The sequence below is a fragment of the Ursus arctos genome, unplaced genomic scaffold (genome assembly GCF_023065955.2).
Source record: "Ursus arctos isolate Adak ecotype North America unplaced genomic scaffold, UrsArc2.0 scaffold_4, whole genome shotgun sequence".
NCBI classification, from domain to species: domain Eukaryota; kingdom Metazoa; phylum Chordata; class Mammalia; order Carnivora; family Ursidae; genus Ursus; species Ursus arctos.
In genome coordinates, this window is record NW_026623056.1 from 33,562,969 (window position 1) to 33,590,942 (window position 27,974).

The following is a 27,974-nucleotide window of genomic DNA, read 5'->3' on the forward strand; positions in this document are numbered from 1 at the left end:
AAGGCAGGTAATTTGGTACACTATGTAGTTGAGAAAGCTGAAAGCTGTCCGGGTGATGTAAGTTTACTAGCCTCTGAAGCCTCAGTTTCCTATTCTGTAAAACCAGAACTAACCATCGCTTTGAACTAACCGATGCTTTGTGAGCACTGACGGGGATGAATGTGGAAAGCACAAGCTTTATCTCTCAAAAGACAAGATGTCCACCCCTCTTTCTCCCTCCTAGCTCCTCGATCGCCCGGGTGGGGTACGTCTGGCTGGGGGTGGAGCGCCACGCTTGCAGAGAAACTGGCAGACCCGCCCCCAAGGCCCGGCCGACGCGACTCTCGGGGCGGGCGGGGGGAGGAGCCCGCACTCGGGAACCTCCTCCCAGGCGGCGGGGGCGGTCCCCATGGCCCCTCTCGCCGCCTCTGCTTTCTCCCGGAGGTGCTGGCCGCGGCCGCGTCCGTGGTGAGTGCGCCGGGCCTGGGCCCCCCGGGCGCCTGGGGCGCGCAATCCCGTGCGGGGGGGCGGTGGCGGGCGCGGCGTGGGCATCGCCGTGGGGCGCACTCGGGTGGGTCCGCGCTGGGGCTGAGCGCGCGGGGGGCCGGCGCGGCGCGGCCCGGCTCGGTGGGGCCGGACTGGGGGCCTGCGGAGGCCGAGCCTAGCGGGAGGCACCGGCTCAGGTGTCCGCGCCACCGCGGCGCTCCCTCCGCTGTCGGCGGGGGAGTCGGGCGAGATGCTGCCAAGTGGGGAGAGATTCAGGGGTCGTCTCACGAATTTGGGGTCGTCCTCCAGCACTTCTTTCTCCGCGGGCGCATCAAGTGAAAAAGCCCCCTCCTGCTTGGAGCCCTTTCTCCCAGGGTTTCTCCTAGGAAACCGACCAGCTGATCCCAGCCTAGGGCCTGCTGTGGCCGGCGAGTTGTCAGAGTCGCCTGGATTTTAAAGTACTTCAGAGACACCTGCCCAGAGTGGGGCTCTGAGTCCACCCCCTGCCTTTCGATCGGGTGTCTGCTGATCGGTCTCCCATTAGATAAGGGCTAACTCTAGTTGGAAAAGCATGGAAAAGTCCAGGAAGACTGGGACTGAGAAGAGGCCTTTGGATTGCTATCCTTAGGAGAGCAATTATCAACAAAGTGGACGTTGCAAGTGTTCACGAGTGGGAGAGGGTTGAGGACGTGGAGGCGTTCAGGGCACAGGGGGAGTTCTGCAGCCCTTTGGTGATGAAAAGGAGGAGCAAGAAAATAGTAATTTGAGGGTCGAGGAGAGGGGTGTGTGTGTGTGTGTTTTAATTTTTTAATTTCTAAATTTTTTAAGAAAGGAAGATAACATGTTCGAGATGTGAGAAAGTCAAGGAATCTTGGATAGGAATGAATATTATTCAGGGCCCAGGCTTAGAAAGAGGGGGGGAGGACTATCCTAGGCAGGAGGGCTGGGCGGGAGTGCTGGAATGTGTCCTTAGGGGAGCAGATAATGCTTGATTGGACCATAGTTTATCTTTTAGGAATTTTATCTTCTAGAGCAAGGTTGGCCTTTAAACCCCATAAAATTGCAAACATTCAGGTTCCTGTTTGTGTGCCTTGACCAGATTAAGAACATCTGTTGGAGAGAAGTATTGAATTGTTTGCCCACATAATCTTGTTGGGGGGAGCAATAAAACCAGCTCTGTTATTGTATTTTATATGCCACTTGATAGAATAAGTATTTAGTATCTACTTTAAACTGAGCTGATAATAATGGGTGCTTTTTCCAGAGATGCATACAAATAATTTGAGAGCTAACCATCTCTTCGAAGATCTTTTATTCAGAGTGGGAACATCAAAAGCAAGTCAGTGCTGGTTTTATTCTTTCTCTCTCTTTTTTTAAGTCATCAGAGGACTCAGACAAACCTACGTTGGTTTCTCAAACATACCTAGGTTCCTGTTGAAAATACGGATTCCCTGACATCACCTCAGACCTTTGAAATAAAAATCTCTGGGAGTAGAACCTGGGAATAGGAATTTCAAATAGAGACTGCAGTATTCTCTGGCGTTGAAAATTATTGACAGCCTCTGAGGTGTTTTGTTTTGTTTTGTTGAGATTTGGGCTTGTTGGGGCCTCTTGAGAACAGATCCTTAAAAGTTATATGAATGAACTGTGGCCAAACTTATATAACTTCAAGTTATAATCCTGTCTATTGTGTCCTCTCTAAATTTTAATATATTTTGAAGGAAATCTATATAGTCATTTTATCAGAAAAAAACAACATTGCTTCTGATCACAAAAACCCCACTTTAGAACAATTAGAACATACAGGGGGAAAAAACCACAATTTCCCTAATCTTATAATTAACAAACAACCAGCAGTCGTCACTCTTTTTGGCATTTCATATATAAAAGACATGCACACCATACATAGAATAATTGAAATTGTATATGTACGTTTTTATATTCTGGGTTTTTTCCACTTTGCTATCATGAGCACTTTCCCATGTAGTTATGTTTTTTTGTTTTGTTTTTTTAAAAGATTTTATTTATTTATTTGAGAGAGATAGAGAGAGAGAGCGCGCATGCAGGTGTGCAAAAGTTGGGGGGGAGGGAGAGGGAGAAGCAGACTGCCTGCTGAGCAGGGAGCCCAAAGTGGGCCCGATGCAGGCTCCATCCCAGGACTCTGAGATCATGACCTGAGCTGAAGGCAGATGCTCAACCCACTAAGCCACCCAGGCGCACCGCCCCCCCCCCCCATGTAGTTAAGTTTTTTCAACACTTTTTTAACAAAAGCGTATGTTCCAGCATATGGAGGTATTGTAATTAATTAAATCAGCTCTGAATTGTTAGCATTCTGATTCTAATCAATTTTTGGTTATTTTTATAATGTTGGCTTGAATATTGTGGTCTGCCTTTCTGATTATTTCCTTAGAATGAAGTACTAAATGATGGAATCAAAAGCTATTCAAATGCATTTTAACAATCTCATTTTCACATATCTTTTTTTAAAAGATTTTATTTTTAAGTAATCTCTATACCAACATGGGGCTCGAACTCAGAACTCTGAGATCAAGAGTCACATTTTCTACTGGCTGAGACAGCCAGGTGCCCCTCACATATCTTCTTACTGTTTGTCCTCACTAGAAGGAAAATGAACATTTCTGAAGGATCTCTTGCATTCTAGGCCCATTCTCTCATTTCAGTGGTTCTCAAATTTTAATGGGTAGAAGAATCACCTGGGGAGCTTGTTAAAAATTCATTTTCCCGAGTCCCACGCCTAGCTGTTCTGACCCATTAGCTATGGAGTAGGGCCCAGGAATCTGTACTTCAGGATTCCCCACTGTATTTGCTAGAGGCATTCACGGAACCACATATTAAACAGGCTTTTTAAATAAATGGCAGGGACACCTGGGTGGCTGAGTTGGTTAAATGTCTGCCTTTGGCTCAGGTCATGATCCCAGGGTCCTGGGATAGGGCCTTGTGTCGGGCTCCCTACTCAACAGGGAGCCAGCTTCTCCCTTTGCCTGCAGCTCCCTCTGCTTGTGCTCTCTGTCAAGTAAATAAGTAACATCTTAAAAAAAAAAAAAAAAAAGTTAAATAAATGACAAAACAGACTCAGAAATTTTGGTCACTTGCCCAAAGCCATTCATGCGTCTGGTAACAAGATTTGAACTCAGCTCTTTGTGACTTCAGAGCCTTGTTTTTTCCCATTTCCTTAGGCCTTCTCAAGCTTTCTCATTGGTGTGCCCCTAATTACTGCAGAAGCAGAGCTCTGACCTCCTTGCAGGGCTCTTTGGGCTACCTGAGCAGGACTCACAAGTACACCATGAATCTCCATTACACCCGCCATCAGAAATTCTCTTGAATTCTGTTGTGCTGCATAACATATGCTATATAAGACAATTTCAGTCTTCAGCTAGTTACATTTACTTCATGTTTCCTGACTGTGTTGTGGCAACTCTTGCTGCTGTAAAATGGGTAATGTTGACATCTGGCAGCTCTTGGCTGGAGTCAGGGACTCTGATCCAGTGTGCCCTGTGGCTTCAGGATGGGAGGGACAGTGGAAACAGCAGTTCCTTTCCGAATGAGGAGAGAGAAGCACTGCTTTTGAATATTCAGTGGCAGAGGAGCAGAAAGTTGTGGGCAAGACCAAGAGAAAGTGCCATTTATTAGAGAGGGGGCTCTTTACCCTTAGAAAAGTGATGGTGTTAGTAAACCAAAGGGAGCTAGCGAGGGGGTGAGCCTTTTTCAGTTTTTAAATGTTCCCAAATGGAATTTTAGACCCATTTAATTTTTCCCTTATTTTTTTATTTTTTAAAAGATTCTATTTATTTATTTGACAGAGAGAGAGGGAGAGGGACAGAGCACACAAGCAGGGGGAGCAGCAGGCAGAGGGAGAGGGAGAGGGAGAGGGAGAAGCAGGCTCCCCGCTGAGCAGGGAGCCTGATGAGGGACTGGATCCCAGGACCCCAAGATCATGGCCTGAGCCAAAGGCAGACGCTTAACCGACTGCGCCGTCCAGGCTGCCCAATTCTTTCCCTTCCTTATTAATGTTTATTTTCCTTCTCTCCCTGCCCCCCCATCAGTTTTTAGTAGTCGCCTGGGATGATGGTGAGTCCTTATGTATTTCAACTAGTATACTCTAGACCGTCATTGATTATTTACCAAATTCAGCACCTGCTATGTATCAGGTCAGTTTGAGGTCCAGGAATACAAAAAAACAGTGATTCTCTGTGAGAATGGAATTAATTTCACTGCCCTATGTTGACTTGGGTTATACTCAGTCTCTGACTTTTAAAATTTTAACTTTTAATTTTAATTAAGTTTAGACTTAGAGAAAAGTTGCAAACATGGTACAGATAAATCACTCAGCTTCCCCTGATATTAGACCATTACATAACCATGGTTCAATTATCAATACGATTAAGCTCCAGATTTTATTCAAATTTCATTAATATTCCTGCTAATCATTTTTTGTTGTTGTTCCCATATTCTATCCAGAATCCTACATTGCATTCAGTTATTTCTCTTTAGTCTCTTCTGAGATAGTTCCTCAGTTTTTCCTTATCCTTCATTATTTTGACCCTTTTGAAGAGCGCTGATTATTTTGTGGAATTTAAAAGATCACTGATTCATGAGGTTAGTAGGTCATATCACCAGTAATACTAAACCTTATCACTTAGTGAGGGTGAAATCTACTATGTTTCCCCACTGTAAAGTTACTGTCTTTCCCTTTACAACTAGTAGTTCTCTTGGGGGAGATACTTCGAGACTATACAAACTCTGTTTATCCTCAAATTTTCACCTACTGATTTTAATACCCATTGACGGATCTTGTCTGCAACAATTCTTACAGTGCTGTTTGCCTAGTGGTGATTTTTTTCCCATCTCCTGTTTCCTTATTAATTGAGTTTCCTGTACGAACTGCCCTTTTCCTCCTATTTATTTATTTATTTATTTATTTATTTATTTATTTGTGTCAGTATGGACTCATGGATATTCATTTTATTCTGTGGGTTAAAATACAATGCCATCATTATTTTCTTGCTCAGATGCTTCTAGTTTTGGCCCTTCAGAGCTCAGTCTAAATGATTTGTACTTGTAAGTGGCTGTCACCCATCCTTACCCCCCACCCACGGAACCACTGGGGTCTGGGCAGTGATCACTCAGAAGCCAGGTAAAGGAGATGAATACCAGAGGCCCAAAGAAGGTAGGACAACCTGTGTGCAAACACAGCTCTCAGGAATTCTGCAAGAGGAAAAGGAGTAGCAAAATAATGGCCTTTCCCCTGTGCTGCTCCGGAGGCCCAAGGCAGTAGGATCATGTGCCAGGGGCCTCATCACGCCCGCTTTGAGATGCCTTGTGCTTGCAGACGGGTTTGGAAACCATATGGGTTTGGCACGCCGAGTTGGCACTCTTAGCTGCTAAATGAAGACTACACCCTTTCTTCCTGGTGCATAAGTATTTAGTAAATATTTATGAAATGACACCTGGTATCCTCCCTCCATCCCCCACGGTGCAAAAATGTGTATGTGTAGAGATTCTCCAGAAATGATACATGCTGATTTACCTTTTGTTATGGCTTATCTTCTTTGCTAGATTTTTTTCTTTCATTATTATGGGAAATTTCAAGCATACACAAAAGTAGAGAGAAAAGGAAAACGAACCCTTGGGTACTTTTCACCTAGTTTCAGTATGTCTCAATTTTGCCAATCTTATTTCATTTATTCCTCCAATTTCAGGGGTGGGGCTGGCATATTTTGAAACAAGTCATTAAAATCTAAGAAAGGTTTGAAATAAACTCTAAGTGCTAGGACGCGTCCTTAACTCCCTTTTTTATCCCTTTGGTGCCTAGTACCATGCCTGAAAATGGCAGATGCTCAGAAAAGACTGGTTGAATTGGGAGGAGGAAAAAGAAAGCTTATGAAAACTTCATCATTTTGAACTATTGGGCAAACTTCTAGCAAATAAGTCTTGCCCTAAAATAACTTGTTTCACATTACCTGGATTTATTGTCTACAGTCAGAATTTTCCTGTCACTCTTTTGATTGAAAAAGAAAACTCTTTTCAAGGGGAAGTTCAAGGTCTCTCAATTACTTATATGTTATTATAAATAAGTCCAATCTAGTGACATTTCCCCAAACATTAACCAAGAGTTACCTGCCTTTGAAAGAACTTTCTTTTGAAAATCATTATTTTTTAAATCGTAAAGGTAATGTAAACCCATTAAAAGAAAAATAGGAAATAACACAGAAATGGAAAATAAAAATTACCTGTATGTCAATATGTAATTCCCAAGATAACATTATCACGGTTAGCAGTCTGATAAAATTTGAGCATGAATCACATTGGTAAGCAGACTCAATGATTACTGTGTTCCTGGGAATGTACTAGGTGTGTTTGGGTGCAACTCTCATTAAATTCTTAGGGCAACATTTTTTTTTTTTTTTTTTTTTTTTTTTTTTTTAGATTTTATTTATTTGACAGAAAGAGAGAGAGCACAAGCAGGGGAGTGGCAGGAAGAGGGAGAGAGAGAAGCAGGCTCCTTGCTGAGCAAAGAACTCAATGCAGGACTCAATCCCAAGACCGTGGGATCATAACCTGAGCCGAAGGCACTTGCTTAACTGACTGAGCCACCCAGGTGTCCCTCTTATGGCAATACTTTAAGATAAGTCTGTGTGTGTGTGTGTGTGTGTGTGTGTGTACGTACGTATGTTTAATAGCTTGATAAACATAGTAAGAGGGGTTGCCTTGAGTCACTCGGCCAATAAGCAAGCTGGGCAGGAGCTCTCTCCTGAAGGATGGTTGGACTGGTGTTATAGACCCTTCACACCTCACATGTTTACTCCCAGGAACCAAGGAGACCTCATACTTCAGCTTCCTTTATGCTGGCTCCCTGTACAGTCAGTTTTGAGGATGGCACTAAGGCTTTAAAAAAAAAAAGAGGGGAAGTGATTATTTTTAACTCTCAAGAAGTGGAGTTAGCCGTGAAGGGCTATTAAGTAATCATTAAGCATGGCTCCTTGCTTTTATAATAAATTCCTTATCTTTGGACAAATTCTGTGGGCTGCAGTTTAGCAATAATCGTCTATGATTGGGTTGGGTAGGTTTTAAATCTCTCTAAGCCACTCTTCCTCCCTCTGTAACAGGACAGGGTGCTGGACTCGTGTGCGTGGTGGTGCTTTCTGCTTCTGACACTACAGTACCTCTGGTCAGAAGTCTCTTCAGCCAGGGAGTCTCCCTGTCGGGGGCCTATACCTCCATAAGCAGCTGTTAGAAAAACAATGCTGTCAGTCTAAATTTTCCAAGAAGGAGATGGAAGTGTTAAATCACTGTATTGTGTACCTGCAACTAATATTATACTGTGTGTTAACTAACTGGAGTTTAAATAAAAACACAAAGAAAAACACTATTGCTGATTCCAGCAGTCAAGGCTCCTGCAGTTAAGTCCCCAAGAGCTTGTCTGATTGGCCCCAGGAACCTGTAGACTTTCTGGAGGGAAGAGAACAGACGCAGGAAGCCACATGAACACAGTCCCAAGGAAAGGGACAGGAGGATATAGAAGAGAGATAGAAGGCTGCCAGAGTATTTTAAGGGTTATTTTGTGTATTTTAAGGGTTAGCGTTGGGTGCCCCCAGATACCTACGTGAGGAAAGAGATTGGAACGTCCACGCAAAGGGCAATGGCAGAAGCAGGCTTTGGGCCTGGCCTTGCGGGCTCAGACCCCAGCTCCACCACTTACTAGTTGTGTGGTCGAGGGTAAATTCCTTAATCTCTCTAAACTTTCAGTTTTCTCCTCTATAAAATGAAGAGACTAAGGATTCTTACCTTGCAAGGCTGAGAATGAGAACTAGGTAAATTAATACAAGTGATTTAACCCCAGTGCATGCCACAGAGTAAATGCACAAATAAATCACTCTTCTTCTTAGCTGTCATGACTGCCTTCAGCAGCAATTTCTTGTGATAATTTCACAAGACGCTCAACAGAGGCCATACTGTTTATTTGCTTCCTGAGTCAAATCTTCTCTTTTGTGGCTTGACCCAGGGACCTAACCTCCCTTTATAACATTGAATCTGGAGAGAAATCGCTTTCTAGGTAGCCCTCGAACTAACCTAGTGCTAAATTTTTGGAATACTACCCTTCAGTAAATAGAGGACTATCTCAAGAGGTGCTAAGAGTCTTTTGTTTTTGTTTTTCATAGTGAATTACCACATCCCTATGTCTAATTTAAAAAAGCAAACACAGGTGCCCGGGTGGCTCAGTCGGTTAAGTGTCTGCCTTCAGCTCAGGTCATGATCCCGGGGTCCTGGGATCCAGTCCCATGTCGGGCTCCCTGCTCAGTGGGGAGTTTGCTTTGCCCTCTGCCACTCCCCCTGCTTGTGCTCTGTGCCCTCTGTCTCTCACTCTGTCTCTCTCGAATACGTAAACGAAATCTTTTAAAAAATAAAAAAACAAAACAGTTTAACAACTTTGTTTTCATTATGAAAGGGCAGAAGTATATCGTACAAAATTCCAAAAATAAAAGAGAAAAAAAATACCCTTGGCTAATCGCATACTCCTAATACAATTATTGTTAGCTTTGGGCTATTTTTCTTTCTAGAATTTTCTTATTTCTGTAGTTTTAGTGGTAATCACAAACACAGTGTTTATTTCTGTTTTCCTTTTTGTTACTTAAGATTTAATCATACCTGTTTTCGTGTCATTACTTGGCACAGCAAATATTTTGGTCTCCATTCTATCCATTTAATTAAGGATATGTTTGACTATGAAGATGACCGCCGCCCTGGCTTTATTTAGCATTTCCTGCACCCTTGTGATAACACGCTTAGAATTTGAGTAGAGAGGTGGTTTTGGCAACGGAGGGAGGATGTGGGGGGAATTGCAGGCTGTCCCCGCGGGGGCCTTGCCAAGTAGCCTTCATCACCGTAGTGCATTCACTATGGTCCGGGGTGGGCCCTCTGCGTTGTGGTCTCCGAAACCGGAGTTTTGTTCATAACTAGAAGCACGGCCACCTCTCAGAGGTGAATTCATACTGTCTCACCACATGCTCGTTCAGTATGAAATCAGAACGGCAATTCAGCAACTGACAGAAATAGTACAATAGCGTGACGGTGTGTCCACCTGTTGGCCGTCCTTAGCCTGGAGTCGCTTAACGGAAGTAACACACCAACAGCAGCAGTGATGGTCGCCACTTAGCTGGTGCTCACTATGCATCAGGAGGTGGGCTAACACTTTATGTATTAATACATTAGGTCATTCAGTCCCACAGTAACTTCTCCAGGGAGGTACATTCTTATTCCCATTTTACAGGTGACGAGACCGAGGCTCAGTTCAGTGACTGGCTTGAGGCGTCCTGGCTGATACTTGGTGGAGCTATAGTTTCCGTGTAAGTCCAAACCCTTACTGAGCCCGTGTCGCCATTCTATGTTTCTTGCCCTCACCCCCCACCTGTTGGGATGTGCCCTGTGCCAGTGCCTCCTCGTGAATGTAATATTTATAGCTGAAACATCCTTGATTTTTATTGCCTGTTGTCGAGGAACAAGTTTTTCTAGCTGTCACAGAAAAGAGCTTTTGTTTTTTTCCTTATTTTCTCTTTGGGTCAAAATACAAGATTTTACATGTTGTTAACATTATCTTCCTTTTTTTTTTTTTAAAAAAGATTTTATTTATTTATCAGAGAGAGCACAAGCAAGGGGAACAGCAGAGGGAGAGAGAAGCAGGTTCCCCACTGACAGGGGAGCCTGATGCGGGACTCGATCCCAGGACCCTGGGATCATGACCTGAGCCGAAGGCAGACGCTTAATGACTGAGCCACCCAGGCATTCCTGTCCACCTTATCTTAAAGTTGTGCTCGGAAGGGGCCACTAAAGAAAAAAATTGGGGGAAAGTTGTGCTAGGAAGGGGCCACTAAAGAAAAAATTGGGGGGCTGTGTTTTGGGCTGTGCCCACCTCAGAACTGAGGAGGCATTCACAGTCTCTATTTAACTTCACCTCCTGTGTGACATCTGAAAGCTCCTTTTCTTCTTGGGTGACAGACAGCCTGGGTGGTAACCCGAAGAGAATTCCTGTGATGTATATGAGTTTTTGGAACCCTCTACCCCCGAAAACCCTCTGATTTTCTGATCTCAAAGCCCCTGTTGGAGAGTTTCCATTATTGTTGGTCAGGCTCCGCTGGGGATCAGTTTTCCGTCTGTGCTGGCGTGAATCATTCGGGATAGGATTTCCATGTGAAACATGTCTTTGTAATTGCCTTTCAGAGACTGCTGGAGCAGAACTACGGAGCAAAAGCAGGCGTCCCTATTTGTCGCCACGTTTGCCATCAGCTTGGAAAAGTTGAGCCTGAAGCTTCCTGCTTGCGGTGAAGCAGAGAGATACGTGTTGCTCACGGAGTAACAGACATGGGCTTCCTACTGACTTTCCATCTCTCCTACAAAGTCCGGTTACTCTTGCTTTTCCTCTTATGCCTGACAGTGGTTGGGTGGGCCACCAGTAACTACTTTGTGGGTGCTATTCAAGACATTCCTAAAGCAAAGGACTTCATGGCTAATTTCAACAAGGTCCTAGTTTGGGGGAAGGAAGAAACTCTGACTAAGGGAGATTCCGTGAAGGAAGCAGACCTGGACGACTGCCCTTCTGTGTCTCCGTACCTCAGTAAGGCTTTTCGTTTGTTCTTGTTTACAAGTGTTGTGTCACATTTTATTTGAATATAACACATGTACAGAGAAGCACAAAAATCAGAAGTGTGCAGCTTGGTGGAGTTTCGCAAAACGAACGAACGTACGTATGTGATCAGCATGTAAATTAAGAAATAGAATCCTCTAGAACCCCAGAAGTTCTCATGCTTTTTTCAGTCATGACCCTTACTTCAAGATTCCAACACCAGGCAGTAGATTTTTCCTGTTTTTAAACTTTACATAATTAGAAACATGCACTATGGTCTCTGTTGTGTGTGGCTTCTGCTGTTCAGCATTATGTTTGCGAGACGTACCCATACTGCTGTGTGCCGTCCGTCTTCATTATATGAACATATCCAGTTTTATGTCCAAGCCACTGGAGCCTCAGAAGCTCATGTCAATGGGAATATTTTTAGTTCCCAAGTCGGCCAGATGAACTGGGGGCCCATTGACCTAGGCTGGTGGCTCTGCTCCATGGGTCTCACGTTCTCCTCCTGGGACCAGTGAGCTAGCCTGGGGCTGCCCTCCTGGCATCGTTAGCATTCCCTTGGCTAAAAGTGTGGAGTCAAGGGACGAGACCGAGTGGGGTTGTCAGTGTTTTTCATGTTTATTTCTTAAATATGTTGTATATTCTGATTCCCCTTGGAGGTCTTGCCTTTCGGTTTAAATTAACAGTAAGTTGGTTTTATTGAACACGTTGATTAGAGAGGAAAAACTCCACGGCGATAGGAGACATAACCCACAGAGATTCTATCAGGCCTCTGATGCTCCAGACCATCAGAGTGCCTGTAGCTCTCCAGATACTTCTCTGAGCCTTAAATTTCCTCTTTCCAGAATGCCTTTCCTCAACCTATGTCTGCCTGGTGGATTCCTGTTTGTTCAGCAAAAATCCGACTTAGATTACTTTTCTCTCAGAAAAGTACGTACGCTCACGTAGCCCTCTGCGGGGTGGCTTCCTGGTCCTCGCTGAACAAGAACCTGCAGACCCTCTTTCCTAACTGAATCATTCTTGTACTGTGTTCATACTGGCATCTGTTTCTCGTTACTCAGTCATGGAAAAGCCAAAATACTGTTCCTGACCGTGTTGTGAGGGAAATTGCTCTCTCCCAGGTGATACAGGTTCAGATGGGAGAATGAGTTGTTGAAAGGCAAATCTGACTGTGTTATCTCCCTTGTTCAAAATTCTCACAGCATATTTAAGCAATAAAAGTATTCAGAAAAATAGATGGGCAGTGACCCAGGACTGGGGAAGTACCTGGATTAAGAGGGTGACAAAAGTAGTGATGAATTAAGATGGGCCAAGAAGGGACAGAATTTGAGAAGATGCCATGGGCGGGGCAGGGAGACTGATAGAGGGAGCAGAAGTAGACACTGTAGAAGGTTAGGGCACCTAAAAAGTTAAGACAATGAGAAAGTGAGCAAGGGGACTAGTTTGTATCAGAGCTGTTGCTTAGGGTCTTTCAGGGGCCAAGAATAGAGGCTTAGGTTAACTCAGATGGTGGGTTTGTTAACAGGCTGCATGGGAAACCATCTCAACAGCCACACCATCATCTCCCAGCAGCTCTGGTAGTTTGCCTTTCATGAAACTCATTTTCCTACTGTTGGCTTTTCGGGCATCACTGCCTGCTGACTCTGTCTCACATCTTCAGGAAGGGCTCTTCCTTATAGGCCAGTTAGTCTCTCTAGGGGCTGGAAGCAGTTTTTTGCCCTTAGTGCTGTTGGGCTGCATCTTTCAACCGCTTCATGGACCCTGGCGCCTGGTCTAAGCAGCCATGCCAGGCAGGGGTGGTCCCACGGAGCACGGCATGGTGACTTACACAGTGGAAGGGCCCGTGACTGCCTTGCTGCAGAGAGGAGGGCACAACATGCCAGCATCTTGAGATGTTACAGCCTACCAGTGTATATGCAGTGTAAAAAAACGCATGGCTGAGTTCTCTAACCAGAACTCTGCCTCCCCTCTTACCAGTCAGTTCCCTGTTAATTCAGATTGAGGACGAGGGCCTGTGGCTTCAGCCTAATCTGTAAAGCCTTGCACGAGTTTCGTTACCGTGCACGGCGTTGGGTGTCATCCAGTCAGGCTGTGTCCAGACTCGCTGGGCAAATGCGGTGTTGGGGGATGTCTGCTACCATGGCACGGCGGGAGGATTAGGATGTGGCGCATACGTGTTGCTGCTGGGTGAGGCCGGAGGCTGGTTGCTTTCATGGTTTTACCTGCAGTGAGCTAGGATAGCTTCCAGGAGCTCAAGGAAAGAGTGGAGAAATGGCCTTGCCCATGAGCTTGATTCCACGGAATGCTCCTGATTTTTAAGGGACTTGGCCCTCCTTTGGCATTTTGAGAAGGAAAAGTGGATCAAGCAATTTGAAGTTACTCAGTCTGGCCCTGATCTCTGCTCTTTACCGTGGCCCCAGGACAGGCTGCGTCTCCTCCTCATGGATGAATCACAGACCAGCGTTGGTTACCCAGCCACAAGAGAATGCTCTTATGTGTCATTTACTTCCTTTTGCAGCCAGTATCCTGGGTCACATGACTCTGGTTACAGTTCATGACCGAACGAGGCTTTAAAGTAATAATAGTAAAAGTCAGCTGTCCTACGGTCCTCACCGTGTGCCGGGTAGTGTTCTAAGTCCGTTATGTAAGTGCTCATGTCCTCTGTCAGCCCTTGATGAGATAGCTGTGGTTATTTCCTGTCCTGGTTTTATTGTAGGGGGCCAGAACAAGCTCGTTTTCAAACCAGATCTCACTCTGGAAGAAGTGGCGGCAAAAAATCCCCAAGTGCACAGAGGCCGGTATCACCCTGAGGAATGTAAGGCTTTACAGCGGGTCGCCATCCTCATTCCTCACCGGAACAGAGAGAAACACCTGCTGTACCTGCTAGAACACCTTCACCCCTTCTTGCAGAGGCAGCAGCTGGACTACGGCATCTACATCATCCACCAGGTGAGCGTGGGGGCAGACCAGGGCCCGCCCGCGCCTCCTCTCTCTCGGGTGGGGCTGAGGGACTTGGCCATTCGTGTCTCTTGGCTAAAAGGAGCATCAGACTCAACAAAGAAAAGGTCTCCTACCTCATTTATCCACGAAAGGAGTAAGGGAAATTCTTGTCTCAGAGTGTGGAATAATCAGACTACATGCTGGCAGATTTTAAATGCCTCTTAAATGCACCTCTGGAGGAAGTCTGTTTAGTTTAGTTTTGTTTCCTTTTTGTGTGTGTGCAAGCCCTTCCATGTTAGCCAGTGACCGCCCGAAGGCTTTCCCGGAGATTTGCCTTGTATTTCCTCCTGCCTCTGCAGTGCACTACATGATGAGATGTGGATTGATTTTCATTACTGAGCGTGGCTGTTCAGTGGGGATCTAGGCAGAGGATCCCACAGATTACCATGTTCATAGCCATGGGGTGCTATGACTGTCTCCATCCTTCTGCCTATAACTTTTATGATCTAAAACCGATTATGTTTAGTTTTCACTTTCGTGACTCCCTTACTTGGCTTCCAGAAGCGTGATTCAGTTGGAGCCCAGGAAGTGGTAAGCTTAGGCTGCTTTTGAAGAATTGAGCTCTAAGTAGAGAGGCTGATGAAGATGACCGTATTTGGTATTCACGTTTATCGAAAGAAAAGGCATCAACTTAAATATCCATGTCTAGCTTTCCCAGATTGTCCCAGACCATTCAAATAATTCCCTTCAAGTCCTTACAAATGCCAGAAATGTAAACAAAATCATTCACTACGTGTTTAATATTGTTTTATAACTGGTAGTATTTGTTTTAGGAAAACTTGTGACAAATCAGAGCGTGTAGTTCTGCAGTATGTACTTAAAAATAAACGGGGGCTCTTGAAATCGATGTGCATGTATAATATGCCCATTTTTTAGGATTTGAAACAAAATTTTACTATTACTGGTTTAAATTCTTTTTTAAAGATTTTATTTATTTATTTATTTATTATTTATTTGAGAGAGAGAGAGAGTGCATGCAACGGCGGGGGGTGCAGAGGGAGAGGGAGAGAATTTCCAGTAGACTCTGCGCTGAGCTCAGAGCCCGAAGTGGGGCTCAGTCTCAGGACCCTGAGATCATGACCTGGGCTGAAACCAAGAGTTGGACGCTTAACTGAGCCACCCAGCCACCCCTGTAATTATTTTGCTTTTTAACATTATTGGTCATTCTCAGTTCTTACTCAGGGCAGCAACCCCCAGTGTACGGTATATTTGTGACTAGAAAAATATGTTTGCTTGGTGTTACTCTTCTCAGGAAAATACTGTAGTAACTTTTGAGAACTGCCTGTGTTTTCTTATGATAAACTGTTTGTTAAACTAGAATTTTTTCTTAAGGATTATGATCCACAAACAGCCATGAAAAACTTCAGTAAAATCTTTTTCATACTATAGCTTTGTTCGTATTACTATTTGAATTGTGTTCTCTTCTTACCCAGTGATGAATCCTTTCTATAAGGTCACTATGAGATTTGCCTTGTTTGTTTGTTTGAAGATTTTATTTGAGAGAGAGACAGTGAGCGCAAGTGGGAGGCAGGCAGAGGAAGAGGGAGAAACAGCTCCACACAGGGCTCAACATGGGGCTCAGTCCCATGACCCTGAGATCATGACCCGAGCTGAAATCAAGAGTCTGACACTCAACTGACTGAGCCACCCAGGTGCCCCAAGGGTTACCTTCTGCCATTAAAGATTAAAATAGGATTCTCTTACAGTGATTCCAAGAAATCTTTAAGTAGCTTAAAAATATTAGCAATAGGGGCTCCTGGGTGGCTCAGTGGGCTGGGCATCTGCCTTTGGCTCAGGTCATGATCTCAGGGTCCTGGGATCAAGCCCCGCATCAGGCTCCCTGCTTGTTGGAGAACCTGTTTCTCCCACTCCCTCTGCTGCTCCCCCTGCTTGTGCTTGTACTCTCTCTTTCTGTCAAATAAATAAAAAATCTTTAAAAAAAATAAATAAAAATTATAAAAAATATTAGCAGTAATCTCTGTTTATAGGTCCAGATTCCTTGTCTTTTCTGGTAAGCAATGTCTCTTGGAAGCTTAGTGTAAATTTGTTACATACGGTAACAATTGGAATCAGCTGAAAGTTAGACAATAAAGCAGTGATACTAATTGGCATGACTAATGTATAAAAAAGGTTTTTGCTTTTATGTGGAATAAATAAATGTATGTTCTTAAAATTTTTTTTAGTTATTTTTATTTGTAGTTTTAAACCATGACCTTTTTAAAATTGTGAAATATACATAAAATTTTGTATCTTAACTTTTTTTTTTTTTTTTACCAAACCATTTTATTGAGGGGCTTCAGGGCAAGGTCAATGGGCTGGGAGAACAATGAGATCCGATGTCCTCAGCCCTGCCAGGATCCCCCCAGGTTCACAGTCACTAGAAGTGCATCTTAACTGTTTTTACGTATATGGTTCAGTAGTGTGAAGTATATTCACATTATCATGTAACCAGTCTCTAGACTCTTGACCGGTCTCTCACCTCGCAAAACTGAAACTCAATACCTATCAACCAACAACTGTCCATCTCAAGGCATGTTTGTAACTTTTGGGATATAAGCATATATGAAAAAACACAAAAAAACAAATGGTCTTTATGTTACTGCATCTACTCTGTCAGATCTTTGCTTGGGGAGAATAATTCCAGCTCCCGCCTCTGAGCTGGAGAGGGGCGTAGTGTGAGACCTGATCTGTGGACCTTTCCAACTTTTAATTTCTACATCTATAGGCTGGAAGTAAAAAGTTTAATCGAGCCAAACTCTTGAACGTGGGCTACCTAGAAGCTCTCAAGGATGAAAATTGGGACTGCTTTATATTCCACGATGTGGACCTGGTGCCCGAGAACGACTTGAACCTCTACAAGTGCGAGGAGCAGCCCAAGCACCTGGTGGTTGGCAGGAACAGCACGGGGTACAGGTGAGCGGGAAGGCGGCACCGCTGCTGGCTTGCTCAGCCTGAGACGCTCGCTCTGTTGTCCTCAAGGCTGTGTGGGACGTGGTGTCCAGACTATCGCAGAAAAATGATCCGTGACCCATCACCTAAGTTCAGAACAGGAATCACAGCAGTCTTGGCAGAGCATGAAAGACAGCAGGGAAAGAACAGGAGAGGGAAAGCAACCCAAGCATTGCAAATGACAGCCAGCCCCACCCACGGCACCCCCGTGGTGGAACTTTTGCCAGTAAGTCCACACTGAGTAGAACTCAAGTCATTGCCTGGCTATCCCTGACTTCCCCTTCCAGGAGGCAACGAGAGTGCCCCTTCGGTCAACTTTTAGGCCTCTGTTTGGAGACTGTGATGTTTCTTTTCAGACTGTGGCATCTTCCCAGGGTTCTGAGGGAGGATGGGGAGGGGCCTGGGCACACAGTAGACTGTTCAAGGGCCAGGACACCAGGGACAATTCCTGACTCTCAGAGCCACTGTGAGAATTGCTTAGCTTCCGTCATTCCTGTCTTCATTTCGGCCCCCTCTGTCTCCCAGCAGAGGCATAGCTGTTCTCCCACTTACTTTATACGAGCTCCTCTTCAAGCACAACCAAGAGGAAACGGGGACCAAAAAAATTCTCCATAAATGAAATCATATGTTTGCTTATACATCGGCATGTTTACCCATCTGCTTGCCCCAGGCCCTGCCACTGTTGTGTGCTCATGTCTGTGGTGCTTACTGTGCTAGGGGCCACGAGACCAGTTTGCAGAAGGCCGGTGCTGCCCTCAGAGAGCTCCCTGTGGCGTGCTGGTGCGGGGAGATGGAGCTGCCCTGGGGGGGCATTGGTTTCGCACTTCACTTCTGCACATTGAGCTGTAAGCGGCTGGTCACGACGGGGAGAGAGGAGGAGGCCGGGAGAGAATTATACAATTACAACACAGGAGATTGCCCCATTGTCTACCCTGGGAAGTGAGCACGAGATGGAAACCGTGAATCCCTTGATACCCCACTTAATCTCAGGTTTCGTGCGGCTCGAATTGTGTAGGTCTGTCACTTTGGACTGTAAGAGAGTTCCAAGAGTAACATCGCAGGTGATTTTTGCCTTAGGTACTGACTTTAAACCCAATCCCTGTGTAAATTGTGGGATAGAAACAAATATCTAGAATAAGCTACAATGGTTGAGCACCCAAGGTCTTTAAGAAACACCTACAGAAGGGCTTAAACCTCTTCCCCAGGGAACGTGGCCCCATCATATGTGCAACGACGGGAGCTTCCCAACCGAGTCCCAAGACATGGACACAAGAGAGCATGGCTTGGTGTAGGGGGGAATGCAGGTAGTTCGTGGGTGCTCAGCAGTGAATGTCTGGGATGGTGGAGGGAAGAGAGGCAAGAGATGGGGGTAGGCAGGGGCCAGCTTAGGCAGGCCTCGTTCAGTGGGCTAAGGAATTTGGATTTCTTACGGAAGGGACTGAGGGGCTTCTGACAGCTGGATACAGCTGAAGAATGACAGGAGCGCAGGGCAGCTGGCCTTTCGTGTATTGGATGGGGCAAGGCGGAAGGGGAGAAGCTGAGAGAGGAGATGCCGTGCTCCCGAATTCGGCAGGGGGCAGTGGGGCCGGAGGGCAGGGGAGGGGTCTGGAAGAGAACCACAGGATTTTTAACTCTGGGGAATTTTATCATGATCCTTAACCTGGAGGCTTTGCTTTCTTTTCCCCTTGAGCCGCCTGTGCATGAAAGAAAGCAGTGTATTATATCGGGATACCTTGGTGTTTTCAGAAGCATGTCAGCCATCTACATAAATTAATAAAGTCACCATGTATAACACCCAGCACCTGGACTTTGGGCCCTTCCATAGATAACTTTCTGCGGCCGAGCTCTTTCTGCACGTCCGTGGTGAGAAATGATAAGCGCACAGGATTGTTTTTGCTGTTGTTTATTTTTGGAGCGCAGATACGTGGGATTGTTTCAAGGCTTTTTATTGAGATTCTGGATTTTTTTTTTTCTTTTATTCAGCTGGACCACATAAAACAGAGTTCTTGGGCTTTCCTGCTGGAAATTAATTTTGAATAAAACTGCAGTGCCACAATCAGGAATTTCATCTTATGCTGCTCACTCTAAAAACAGCCCCTGCATGAATCTTGATGTTTCTGATTTCCTATTGTCACTGGCCAGACATTTCTTTTGTAACTAGGTATCAGAAAGCCTTTGTCTTCTTTGAGTAACTGGCAGGGTTTTCTTAGTAAGAATCAGGTGATTGAGTGTGTCTCCTCTTTTGATCTCGATGTAGGAAGCTGTGAGCCAAATCCATGGCCTTCTTTTAGAAGCTGAAAAGAATCTCATTTGTAGATCAGAGTTCTAATATATGTCCTTCTTTGATCTTCTGTTCTGTTTTAACTTTTCCTCTGGTTCCGATTTTTGTCATTTATACTTTTTTACTTTTTTGTATGTATCATGTAAACTGCCTCATCTTCTGTGGCCTCAGTAACGTAGGAATTGCCCTCATCCTCCTCCCCTACTTCTTACATTTGCTATTTTGGGCAAAATCCCTGTAGTTGCAGTTGCAGGCGGGAGGCCAGGTGGGGTTGCAGGCAGCTAAATGTCTGCTCTCTGCTGGTCACTGTTACCCTGTGTCACAGAGCTTGAAACTCACATGCTTTAGTCATTGTGACTGCCGCCCCTTGAGTGTGATGAGGAGTGCAAGAAAAGTTTTCACTTCATACACGTGCAAGAGGAAAGAACTTAAAGGAACTTGCCCCCCTGTTGCAGATGCTGCTGAGGCCAGAAATAAATCTTGTTTATCTCACTGAGTGTGGATCAGTGACAAAGCCCTCGACCAGCCTGTGGCACGTTTTACTGCCAAGAACTCCTTTGGTACTGAACTGCTTTCTACAAGGACGCTACTGTTATTTTAGGGCTACGTTCTCCCCACCCTTGGGCTTTACAGCCCTTTAAAAGTAAATTAAACTGTTCAGGGCCAATTAAATGATTATGCTTTTCCTGACAAGAAGAAAACCCAAAAGCAAAGATCGACAAACACATAGACATTTGCCATGCAAGAAACAGCTGAGAAACAAGAGTTCCTCACCCCTTCTTTCTGACTAGTGTCCTTCTGTGCCTCCCACTGTGGCCACATGGCTCTCGAGATGCTCCCAGACAGCCCGCGTTCATCTCTCTTCACTTGTCCTTGTGGAGTTCTGGCCACCAAGAGTTTCCCCGTGTTCCTGCCTACTGAATCCTCGCAGGCCCACCTGCCCGTGCTGCACAGCGTCTCCTCCCTCAGAACCCTGATGACACTCGTGTCTTGTGTTAGACCATAAGCTCTATGAGGGCAGGGCCCACCTGTTTCCACGCCTAGATCGCTGTCTCGCACACAGTGGATAGTGGTTACTTAATAGGTCACGGCCAGATCAGTAATGCCGGTTCTCTCCTGGTGACCCATTGTTGGTGCGTGGCCGGCTGTGTCTGGGCAGTGGTGCTACTCAGGGTCTCGATGAAGTTACTGGGCTGCAGGGCCTTAAGGATGCCTTCCCAGGGGCGCCTGGGTGGCTCAGTTCATCAAATGTGTGCCTTCGGCTCAGGTCATGATCCCAGGGTCCTGGGATCGAGCCCCGCATCAGGCTTCCTGTTCACAGGGAGCCTGCTTCTCCGTCGCCTCCCCATTTGTGCTCTCTCTATCTCTCTCAAATAAATAATTAAAATCTTCAACAAAAAAAAAAGAAAAGAAAAGAAAAGAACACCTTCCCAGTCAGAGTCCAGCAGCCATGGCAACAAGTCACGGCAGCAGATGTCTTGGCCAATAACAGCTGCCTTCTGAGCACTTTATTCCTTTTGTTTATTTTTGGTTGTTGTAATGCCATTTTCTAGAATTTTAGGTTGAGGGGTTACAAGTAAATCTATTTCCATTGTGAACAGGGCCTCCCCATCTATACTCAGAACATAGAAACAAACAGCTGAACTACAAATTGGCCTTTGGGACTCCACCTGTTAGATAGCAAGTGTCTGCGTGTTTATTGATCTTTTCTTTTGGTTTTTCTTACCTGGAAAAGCAGAAATATTTAATTGGTCCTGGAACACTTTGAAGTTAATTCAAATTAGAAATCCTCCATATGTTTGTATCTTTTTATTCAGTAACATCCAAGGTATTAAGCTGCTTTCATTTGCATTTCTGAACTGTTACAGAATTATATTCAACGGTTGTCTTTTTTTTCTCAGATTTGCTAATTTGTCCACCAATGATCCGTCAGAGTCCTGTATGACTGGGAGGTGCTCTCTGCCTCATTCCTCTTGATCTCTTCCCCCTCCCCTTTTTCTTACTGGCATCCCCACAGCTCCACCCTCTGCCCTCCTCTCCTCTCACCTACCGTGTTGTCTTCAGGCGACTTCTCCTGCTCCCACATCTTCACCCACCACCTCTTGACATCTTGGTTCCGAAGCCGTACTCTTTTGAACTTGGGTCCTAGATCCTTTGGCCCACTAGCAAAAGCGCCAGGGGTATCTCAGATTCAGCTTACCCGAAACATAATTTACTGTCTGCCCCTTACTGTTCCGTATACTCTGTGTCTTGTTGCCCAAGCCGGAAAGCTCTGGATGGCTGAGGTGTGTTGGCTCCTCCAGGACCCAGACTCGGAGATGGAACTTCGCGTGCAGAGAAGTGAAGTTTGCACACACCGTGCAGGAGCGGTCTCCTCTCCACCCCACTCCCCCCGAAAAGGAAAAGCAAAAAGGCAGTACATTCGTTAGGGCATTCATTCATGCTGAACAGGGAGGCAGCCTCAGAATCCTTCCTGACCCTGTGCCCTTGGCAGCCAGTACTGCTCCCTGGGTTGGCACACGGGGTGAAATCTGTCTTGCAGCTCTGATGTGGTGGTGCACGTTTACAGGGACCTCTGTAGACCTCTGCACACACACATTCACAGTCACAGGCGGGGAGCACTTTGCTTAGCGAGCAGGCATGAGCACTTAGCGAGGCAGAGGAAAGAAGAGCTGACAGGGAAGGCTGGGAACGCTGGGAGGTGGAGGTCAAGCCGGAGTGGATGGATGGAAGTGCAAGGTCTTCAGCGTGTTCCTAGAATGCCAGCCCTGACACGAGAGAACAAAACGGCCTTGTGCTAATGTTACCCCTTCTCTCCTCTCTTCTGCTCCAGGTTACGTTACAGTGGATATTTTGGGGGTGTCACTGCCCTCAGCAGAGAGCAATTTTTCAAGGTGAATGGATTCTCTAACAACTACTGGGGATGGGGAGGCGAAGACGATGACCTCAGACTCAGGTGAACAACAGGGGCAGGTCCCCTTCACGGGGCTCTGCTATCACTGGTGGCTCTAGAAACCTGCGTTTACGTTCCTATACATGTCAGTCCGGCAGGTCATGAGGCTGCAGAAGGGGCAGGGGGCAGGGGGCAGCGGGAGGGCAGGCTGGCCCAAATTGCTGTTTGCCACTGGCAGTTCATAAACGATGGAGGGTTGTTTGTTTCTGGCTCCTGGGTGTTTAGGGACCAGAAGTGTTGATGGAGGTTTCTGGACTTGCTGGTGGGTATTACTTATGAAGACAGGATCCAAAACTCTGCAAAACTGCAATTTGAGGAAAGTGGCCAGAGAACCTGTTGTAGGCCTGTGCTTTTCCCCAGACCCAAGGGAATCCTGGCACGGTTCTCAATTTCCAGAGCAGACAGTGCCAATAGCCTCTGAGGAGTGGCGCCCCCAGGATCAGGCCAAGATGTCCTTTCGTGCTTATGCCTTAGGCAGTCCCACTCACCGGGAGCAGTTGCTGGCCTGGCTCCCAGGACAGACTCTGGGCTGCGGGCGTCACCCTCAGATTTTCTTGGACTACTTTCTGCTCTGAGGGGCTCAAAGGGAGCATGTCTGGCCTCTTCTCTCGGCTCATCCCCATGCCAAACTTGGGTTTTGTGACCAGATAGTTATGGGTATCCCTAGCTCCCCAAAAGAAGTATGCAAGAGCCTGAAGTTAGTATTTTCAGACTTCGAATCACAAGGTCGTTTGGGCTATTAGGAGACTCCCTTTCCTCCTGCTGTTGCCTCTTAGAAAGGAAATTTCTTAGCTAGGATTCTGAATTAATAAATGTGTGAGTGCCAGAAATTTTCCACCACTTTAGTGTGAAGGAGCCAGGGCTCCGTGATGGTCTTGTTCCCATGTCTAGGCTGAGAGTCTCTGGAATGTTTCTGGCCGGAGAGAATGGATTTCCCTCACGAAAGGCTCCGTAGGAATAGCTGTAGTGATGGGCCACAGCACTTTGTGGCCCAGCCTGTCAGCGTCCTGTGTGGCCTTGGCTTATGAAGTAGACAGAGGGTACCTGACGGGTTTCAGAGCGAGAGTAGCAGGGACTAGAGATAAACAGTATCCACCGTCTTCCCCGAATCCGTCCCACTGTCCAGATGGGATGCTTAGAATTTGGCACATCTCTTGTAACTTCACTATCTTCTTGATCCTCTTCAGCTGCGAGGTAGAGGGGAGACCCCAGTTTTGCTTTCATTTGAGAAGAACAGCCTGACCGCAAGTGGTTCTTGACTAATGCTATGAATAAACCAATGATTTGAACATAAAAGTTGACTAAGATTTATTTACATAACATTAATCTACTCACCTGGGCAATAGGCACCACCCTTCTTTGCACTTCTGTATTACATTACTGTGTGCAAGGCGTGTTCCGTGGGGTCTGTTTGTTTTGGGCCTGTCCTATCAACTCTGTAACACCATTGCCATTTTACAAAGAAGCAGCCGAGACCCGGAATCATGAACTGACTTACTCAGGTCGTAAATAACGAAGTCTAGTTTTATACCTGGGTTTGTGAGCTTTTAAGCTTGGGACCTTAAACGGTCATTACTTTCTTTGTTAAAAAAAGGAAACATTAAGTAAATTAGGCATCCAAAGAGATTTGATTCTCCTATTTGTCATGATGTTTTAAAATAATTAGAATGAGTACTTTCTCAGGTGTTTTGGAAAATGACAAACTATAAATTGACACGGCTCCTTTGTACCCCAATGAGAAATGTTAAATGTGATTCTTTTATGGACTTACTGCCTGAGGCCCAACGTCATAAGAAGATTCTTTTTTTTTAAATACCCTGATAATCAAACTCTGTGTGACTGTGTGTGTGTGCATATGTGTAAATTTTTGCAAATGATTTTTTGAAGTGCCTGGTGGTAGATAAGTGGGATAGACTTAAAAAACAAAAACAAAAACAAAACCCCACTTCTGTTATCCTTCTAGGGTTGAGCTTCATAGAATGAAAATAATCCGGCCAATGCCTGAAGTGGGTAAATATACAATGATCTTCCACACCAGAGACAGAGGCAATGAGGTGAATATCGAACGGTAAGTCTCGGGTTCACGTGCCTGGCAGGCACCTGCTTGGTGTCTTTTGTCGATAAGGACGCTGCTAAATTCGATCCGATGAGTCAGTTTATTTCGTTCAAAGCTTTTTATGAAGGTCATCTTCAAACAGACACAAAAGTCGAGGGAAGGGTATATTGAGCTGACACATGCTACACACCTAGCTTCAGCAGTCACCAACTCATGTCCTGTCTTCTTTCTTCTGCTTTCTTCTCCTCCCCCACCAGATTTTTAGAAGCAAATCAGATGTCACAGCATTTTATGTGTAAATACTTCAGTATGTATCCTTAAATATAAGAAGTCTTAAAGAAAGAGCCACTATAGCATTATCATACCTAAAATAAAATTTTCAATACTTTCTCAATATCATCAAATACCCAGTTAGTGTTTGGATTTCCCTGATTATCTCATAAATTTTTTCCCCCCTTAATGGTTGGTTTATTCAGATCAGTATCTAGACGAGGTCCACGCATTGTGTTTGGATGATCTTTCTGAAAGCTCTTAATCTGCAGATTACGTCTCCCCTACTTTTTTCCCTTGCATTTTATTTGTTGAACAAACCAGGTCGTTCGTGTGTTGGAATTTGCTACCTTGTGGATCTTGTGAATTGCCTCCCGGTAGTACAACTTCCTATGTGCCTCTAACCTCTGCATTCCCTTGTAAACTGGGCATTAGCTCCTGGAGGCTTGAACGGAATCCAGTACTGTTTGGGGCAAGAACGCTTCCCCAGCGGTGCCACGTAGGCTCCTCTTGTATCACAACAGGAAGACATGACGTCTGGTCGGGTCTTTGTGATGCTAGCATTGATCGTTGGGTTTAGAGGTTGTCAGCCCCATCCAGGTTCCCCATCAGCACCTAATGAGCTTAGCAGCCACTGATGCTCATTGAATAAATTTATTATTCAATTCGGGATCGCAAAATTCTGATATTCTGTCATGCCTTCTGCATTTATTAGATAGATTTTTCTGCAAAGAAGGACTTGGCTTCTTCATGTGTTTGAGTACACCAAGGTATGGTTGTCATAGAAAAGGCAAAATAAAGGGAAAGAATCAGTACTGATTTTTCATTTTTCAAAACAATGAGTTGCTTTTCCCAGCATCCTGCGGAATGTAGTTAATAGTCTCTTCAATGCTCAGTTTGTCTCATCTTTGGTGCGTGGCATCTTCTTCAAGCTGACTCCCGGGTCCTTTGACATAACTACACTAGTTTTGAGAGCTCCCTTCCCTTGCTCCTGTGTGATGAGCTGTTCTAGGCTCATGCTGTACTTCTCTTGTCCCAGGAATTGGCCCTTTCACCAAAGAATCCTGGCAGATAAGCCAGCTCTTTGGGGGGCAATAGTTGAAGAATCTACAATTCTTTGTTCTGATTTTTTCTTCTAAATTTTAAAACCATATTAAAGTGCTTTTAGCCTTTTTGTTGGAATCTACATTTTAAAACGATATTAAAAGGCTTTTAGCCCTCTTGTTAGAATCTGTGACTTTAACAAAACTTCTGTTTTCCATGTGTCTTTCTAGTCTTTGTCCGTAGGGGTGTATTTTTCACTTTAAATTAAAAAAAGAATAATAATTATGGAATAGATACAAAAGAATACTTACGAATTGTTTGAAAAGTCTGAAGATTCTTGATATCATGAGCAGTGGTAGTGTCCCTACCCAATTTATGTTTGTTACCCATGTAACCTTCCCCAATCCCATTTCCTCACCCCCCCCCAGAGGTCACATTTTCCTGCATTTTTGTGACATATACTTGTGATAATGAGAATAATTTCTGTGGTTTCTTTGTTGTTGCTGTTGCTTTCCCATAGGCGTGCATCCCTGTGCAAAAGATTGTTTAGTTTTACATGCTTTCCAATTTTATATAAGTGAAATTGTACTGTATTATTTTTCTCTGAGCTTATTTAGTTCAACATTGTGTTTCTGATCTTATCCACATTGATACTGTAACCAAAATGTATTTTCACCCACAGTTCCTAGAGACCAGTTCAGTTCACCACCTGCTCCACTCCCCACATCCCGGGGCTCCAGCCATGTACCTGCGGCTGCTGCTTGAAATGCATCCTGCTACTTTGCGTGTCTCTCCAACTTGCACAGGGCGGTGTCCCTGCCTGCATGTCCTTTCCCTCACCTTTCTCCTCTTCTAAGCCTCGGTCGTATGTCCTTTCCCTGCGCCTCTCCCCAGACTCCCTTATGAAGTCAGGTGCTGCTTCATTCATCCTCCTCTACATATATTCTAACTTTGTTTGAGACTCAGGAAAGCTGTGTACCCTCCTGCCTACAGACAACAACATGGGAGGATTCCTAGATCCCCTGATGATTAGCCGAGGACCTGTTAGCAGGGGATGGCACGTATCACGTTGTATCAGTGTTACTCGTGCGTCGTTCTGTCCTGTAGACTGGGGGCATTGACCCTTTTCATCACTGGTCCCTAGGATCTTAACATGGGGTCTGACACATGACCACATGCTATCATTGGTGTCCGTGACTTTAGATGGGGAAAGTTAACTTTTTGCAGTAGGAAACCCAGCAGATGCAATAATTTACAAAGATGCTTCTGTCAGATGTGGGGGCAAGGCAAAAAGCAATGGAAATATATGTTAAATTCTTGCATTACCATTCACATTGTTCTTTTTATCTTTAGGATGAAGCTCTTACATCAGGTATCACGAGTCTGGAGAACAGATGGGTTGACTAGTTGTATTTACAAATTACTCTCTGTGGATTATAATCCTTTGTATACCAACATCACAGTGGATTTCTGGTCTGGTGCATGACCCTGGATCTTTTGGTGACGTTCGGAAGAACTGAATATTTTATTGCAATAATTTTGGACTAGAGCCTTTCCCTAGTAGCACACATTAAGAACTGGTCGCAGCTAATTACTGAGCTGAATTTTTCCTTTTTGTATTTTCTTAGCAGAGCTCCGAGTAGTACGGACTGTAGAACAGTTGTAAGATGACAGCTTTCTTGGTTGGTTTGCTCCTGGGGGTTATCAGGACTGTAATACACATACTTGAAGGGCTGAGTCTGAAAGGACTGCTCAAGGGATGACATGAAGGCTACTTGAAAACTTGGACTGAAGGAGATTTAAGTTGGAAGTGATCCATGATGGGATCGGAAAAGCCCACAGGAAATAGGGTTGCTGAATGTTCCAGAGAACTGGAATTGTTCTCGTTCGAGTTAGAAAGGTACGAAGAAGTCTATCTGTTTACTCATTTATCCTGCATGGTCATCTGAGAAGAGTTGGGTCCCAGGTGAGCAGAAGGCCACAGAAGAGAGGAGAAAGGGGAAGAATCAAGATGCAGTGAACTTGGGCACATATGGCTGGCGGGAGGCCAGCGTTGTGGCGGGCGTCTCCTGCCCCATACACGCCCCGGGAACAGCCCAGCAGGACACGTTCATCTACGAGTTTTTAAAGTATTTTTGTAAAATGATTTTGTACATGTAGGATATGAATTAGCAGTTTACAGATTACCTATTAACTAGTTATAGATCGAAAGTACCTCTGTAGTAAAATATGCAAAAAGCTTTGGGTGCTCCGTCTTGGTGTTGAACTGTTGTTTGAGGCCTGGAGATGTGTTCATGTCAGTATCCTTCACCTC

General features: G+C 45.1%; 1 protein-coding gene across 2 annotated transcripts; it reads left to right on the top strand.

The window, feature by feature from the left end:
- Positions 1–340: 340 nt before the first annotated feature.
- Positions 341–27,900, top strand: B4GALT4 (beta-1,4-galactosyltransferase 4). 2 transcript variants are annotated; one of them, XM_026493893.4, is made up of 8 exons: positions 349–447; positions 9,755–9,830; positions 10,702–11,095; positions 13,824–14,056; positions 16,833–17,020; positions 22,171–22,293; positions 24,254–24,358; positions 27,014–27,900. In XM_026493893.4, exons 3-8 carry the CDS (start codon positions 10,843–10,845, stop codon positions 27,144–27,146), a joined length of 1,035 nt encoding a protein of 344 aa, XP_026349678.1. In that variant the 5' UTR covers positions 349–447; positions 9,755–9,830; positions 10,702–10,842; the 3' UTR covers positions 27,147–27,900. The 2 variants fall into 2 exon arrangements, with proteins under 2 accessions (XP_026349671.1, XP_026349678.1); XM_026493886.4 differs by lacking the exon at positions 9,755–9,830 and having other exon boundaries at positions 341–447.
- The last annotated feature ends 74 nt before the right edge of the window (positions 27,901–27,974 follow it).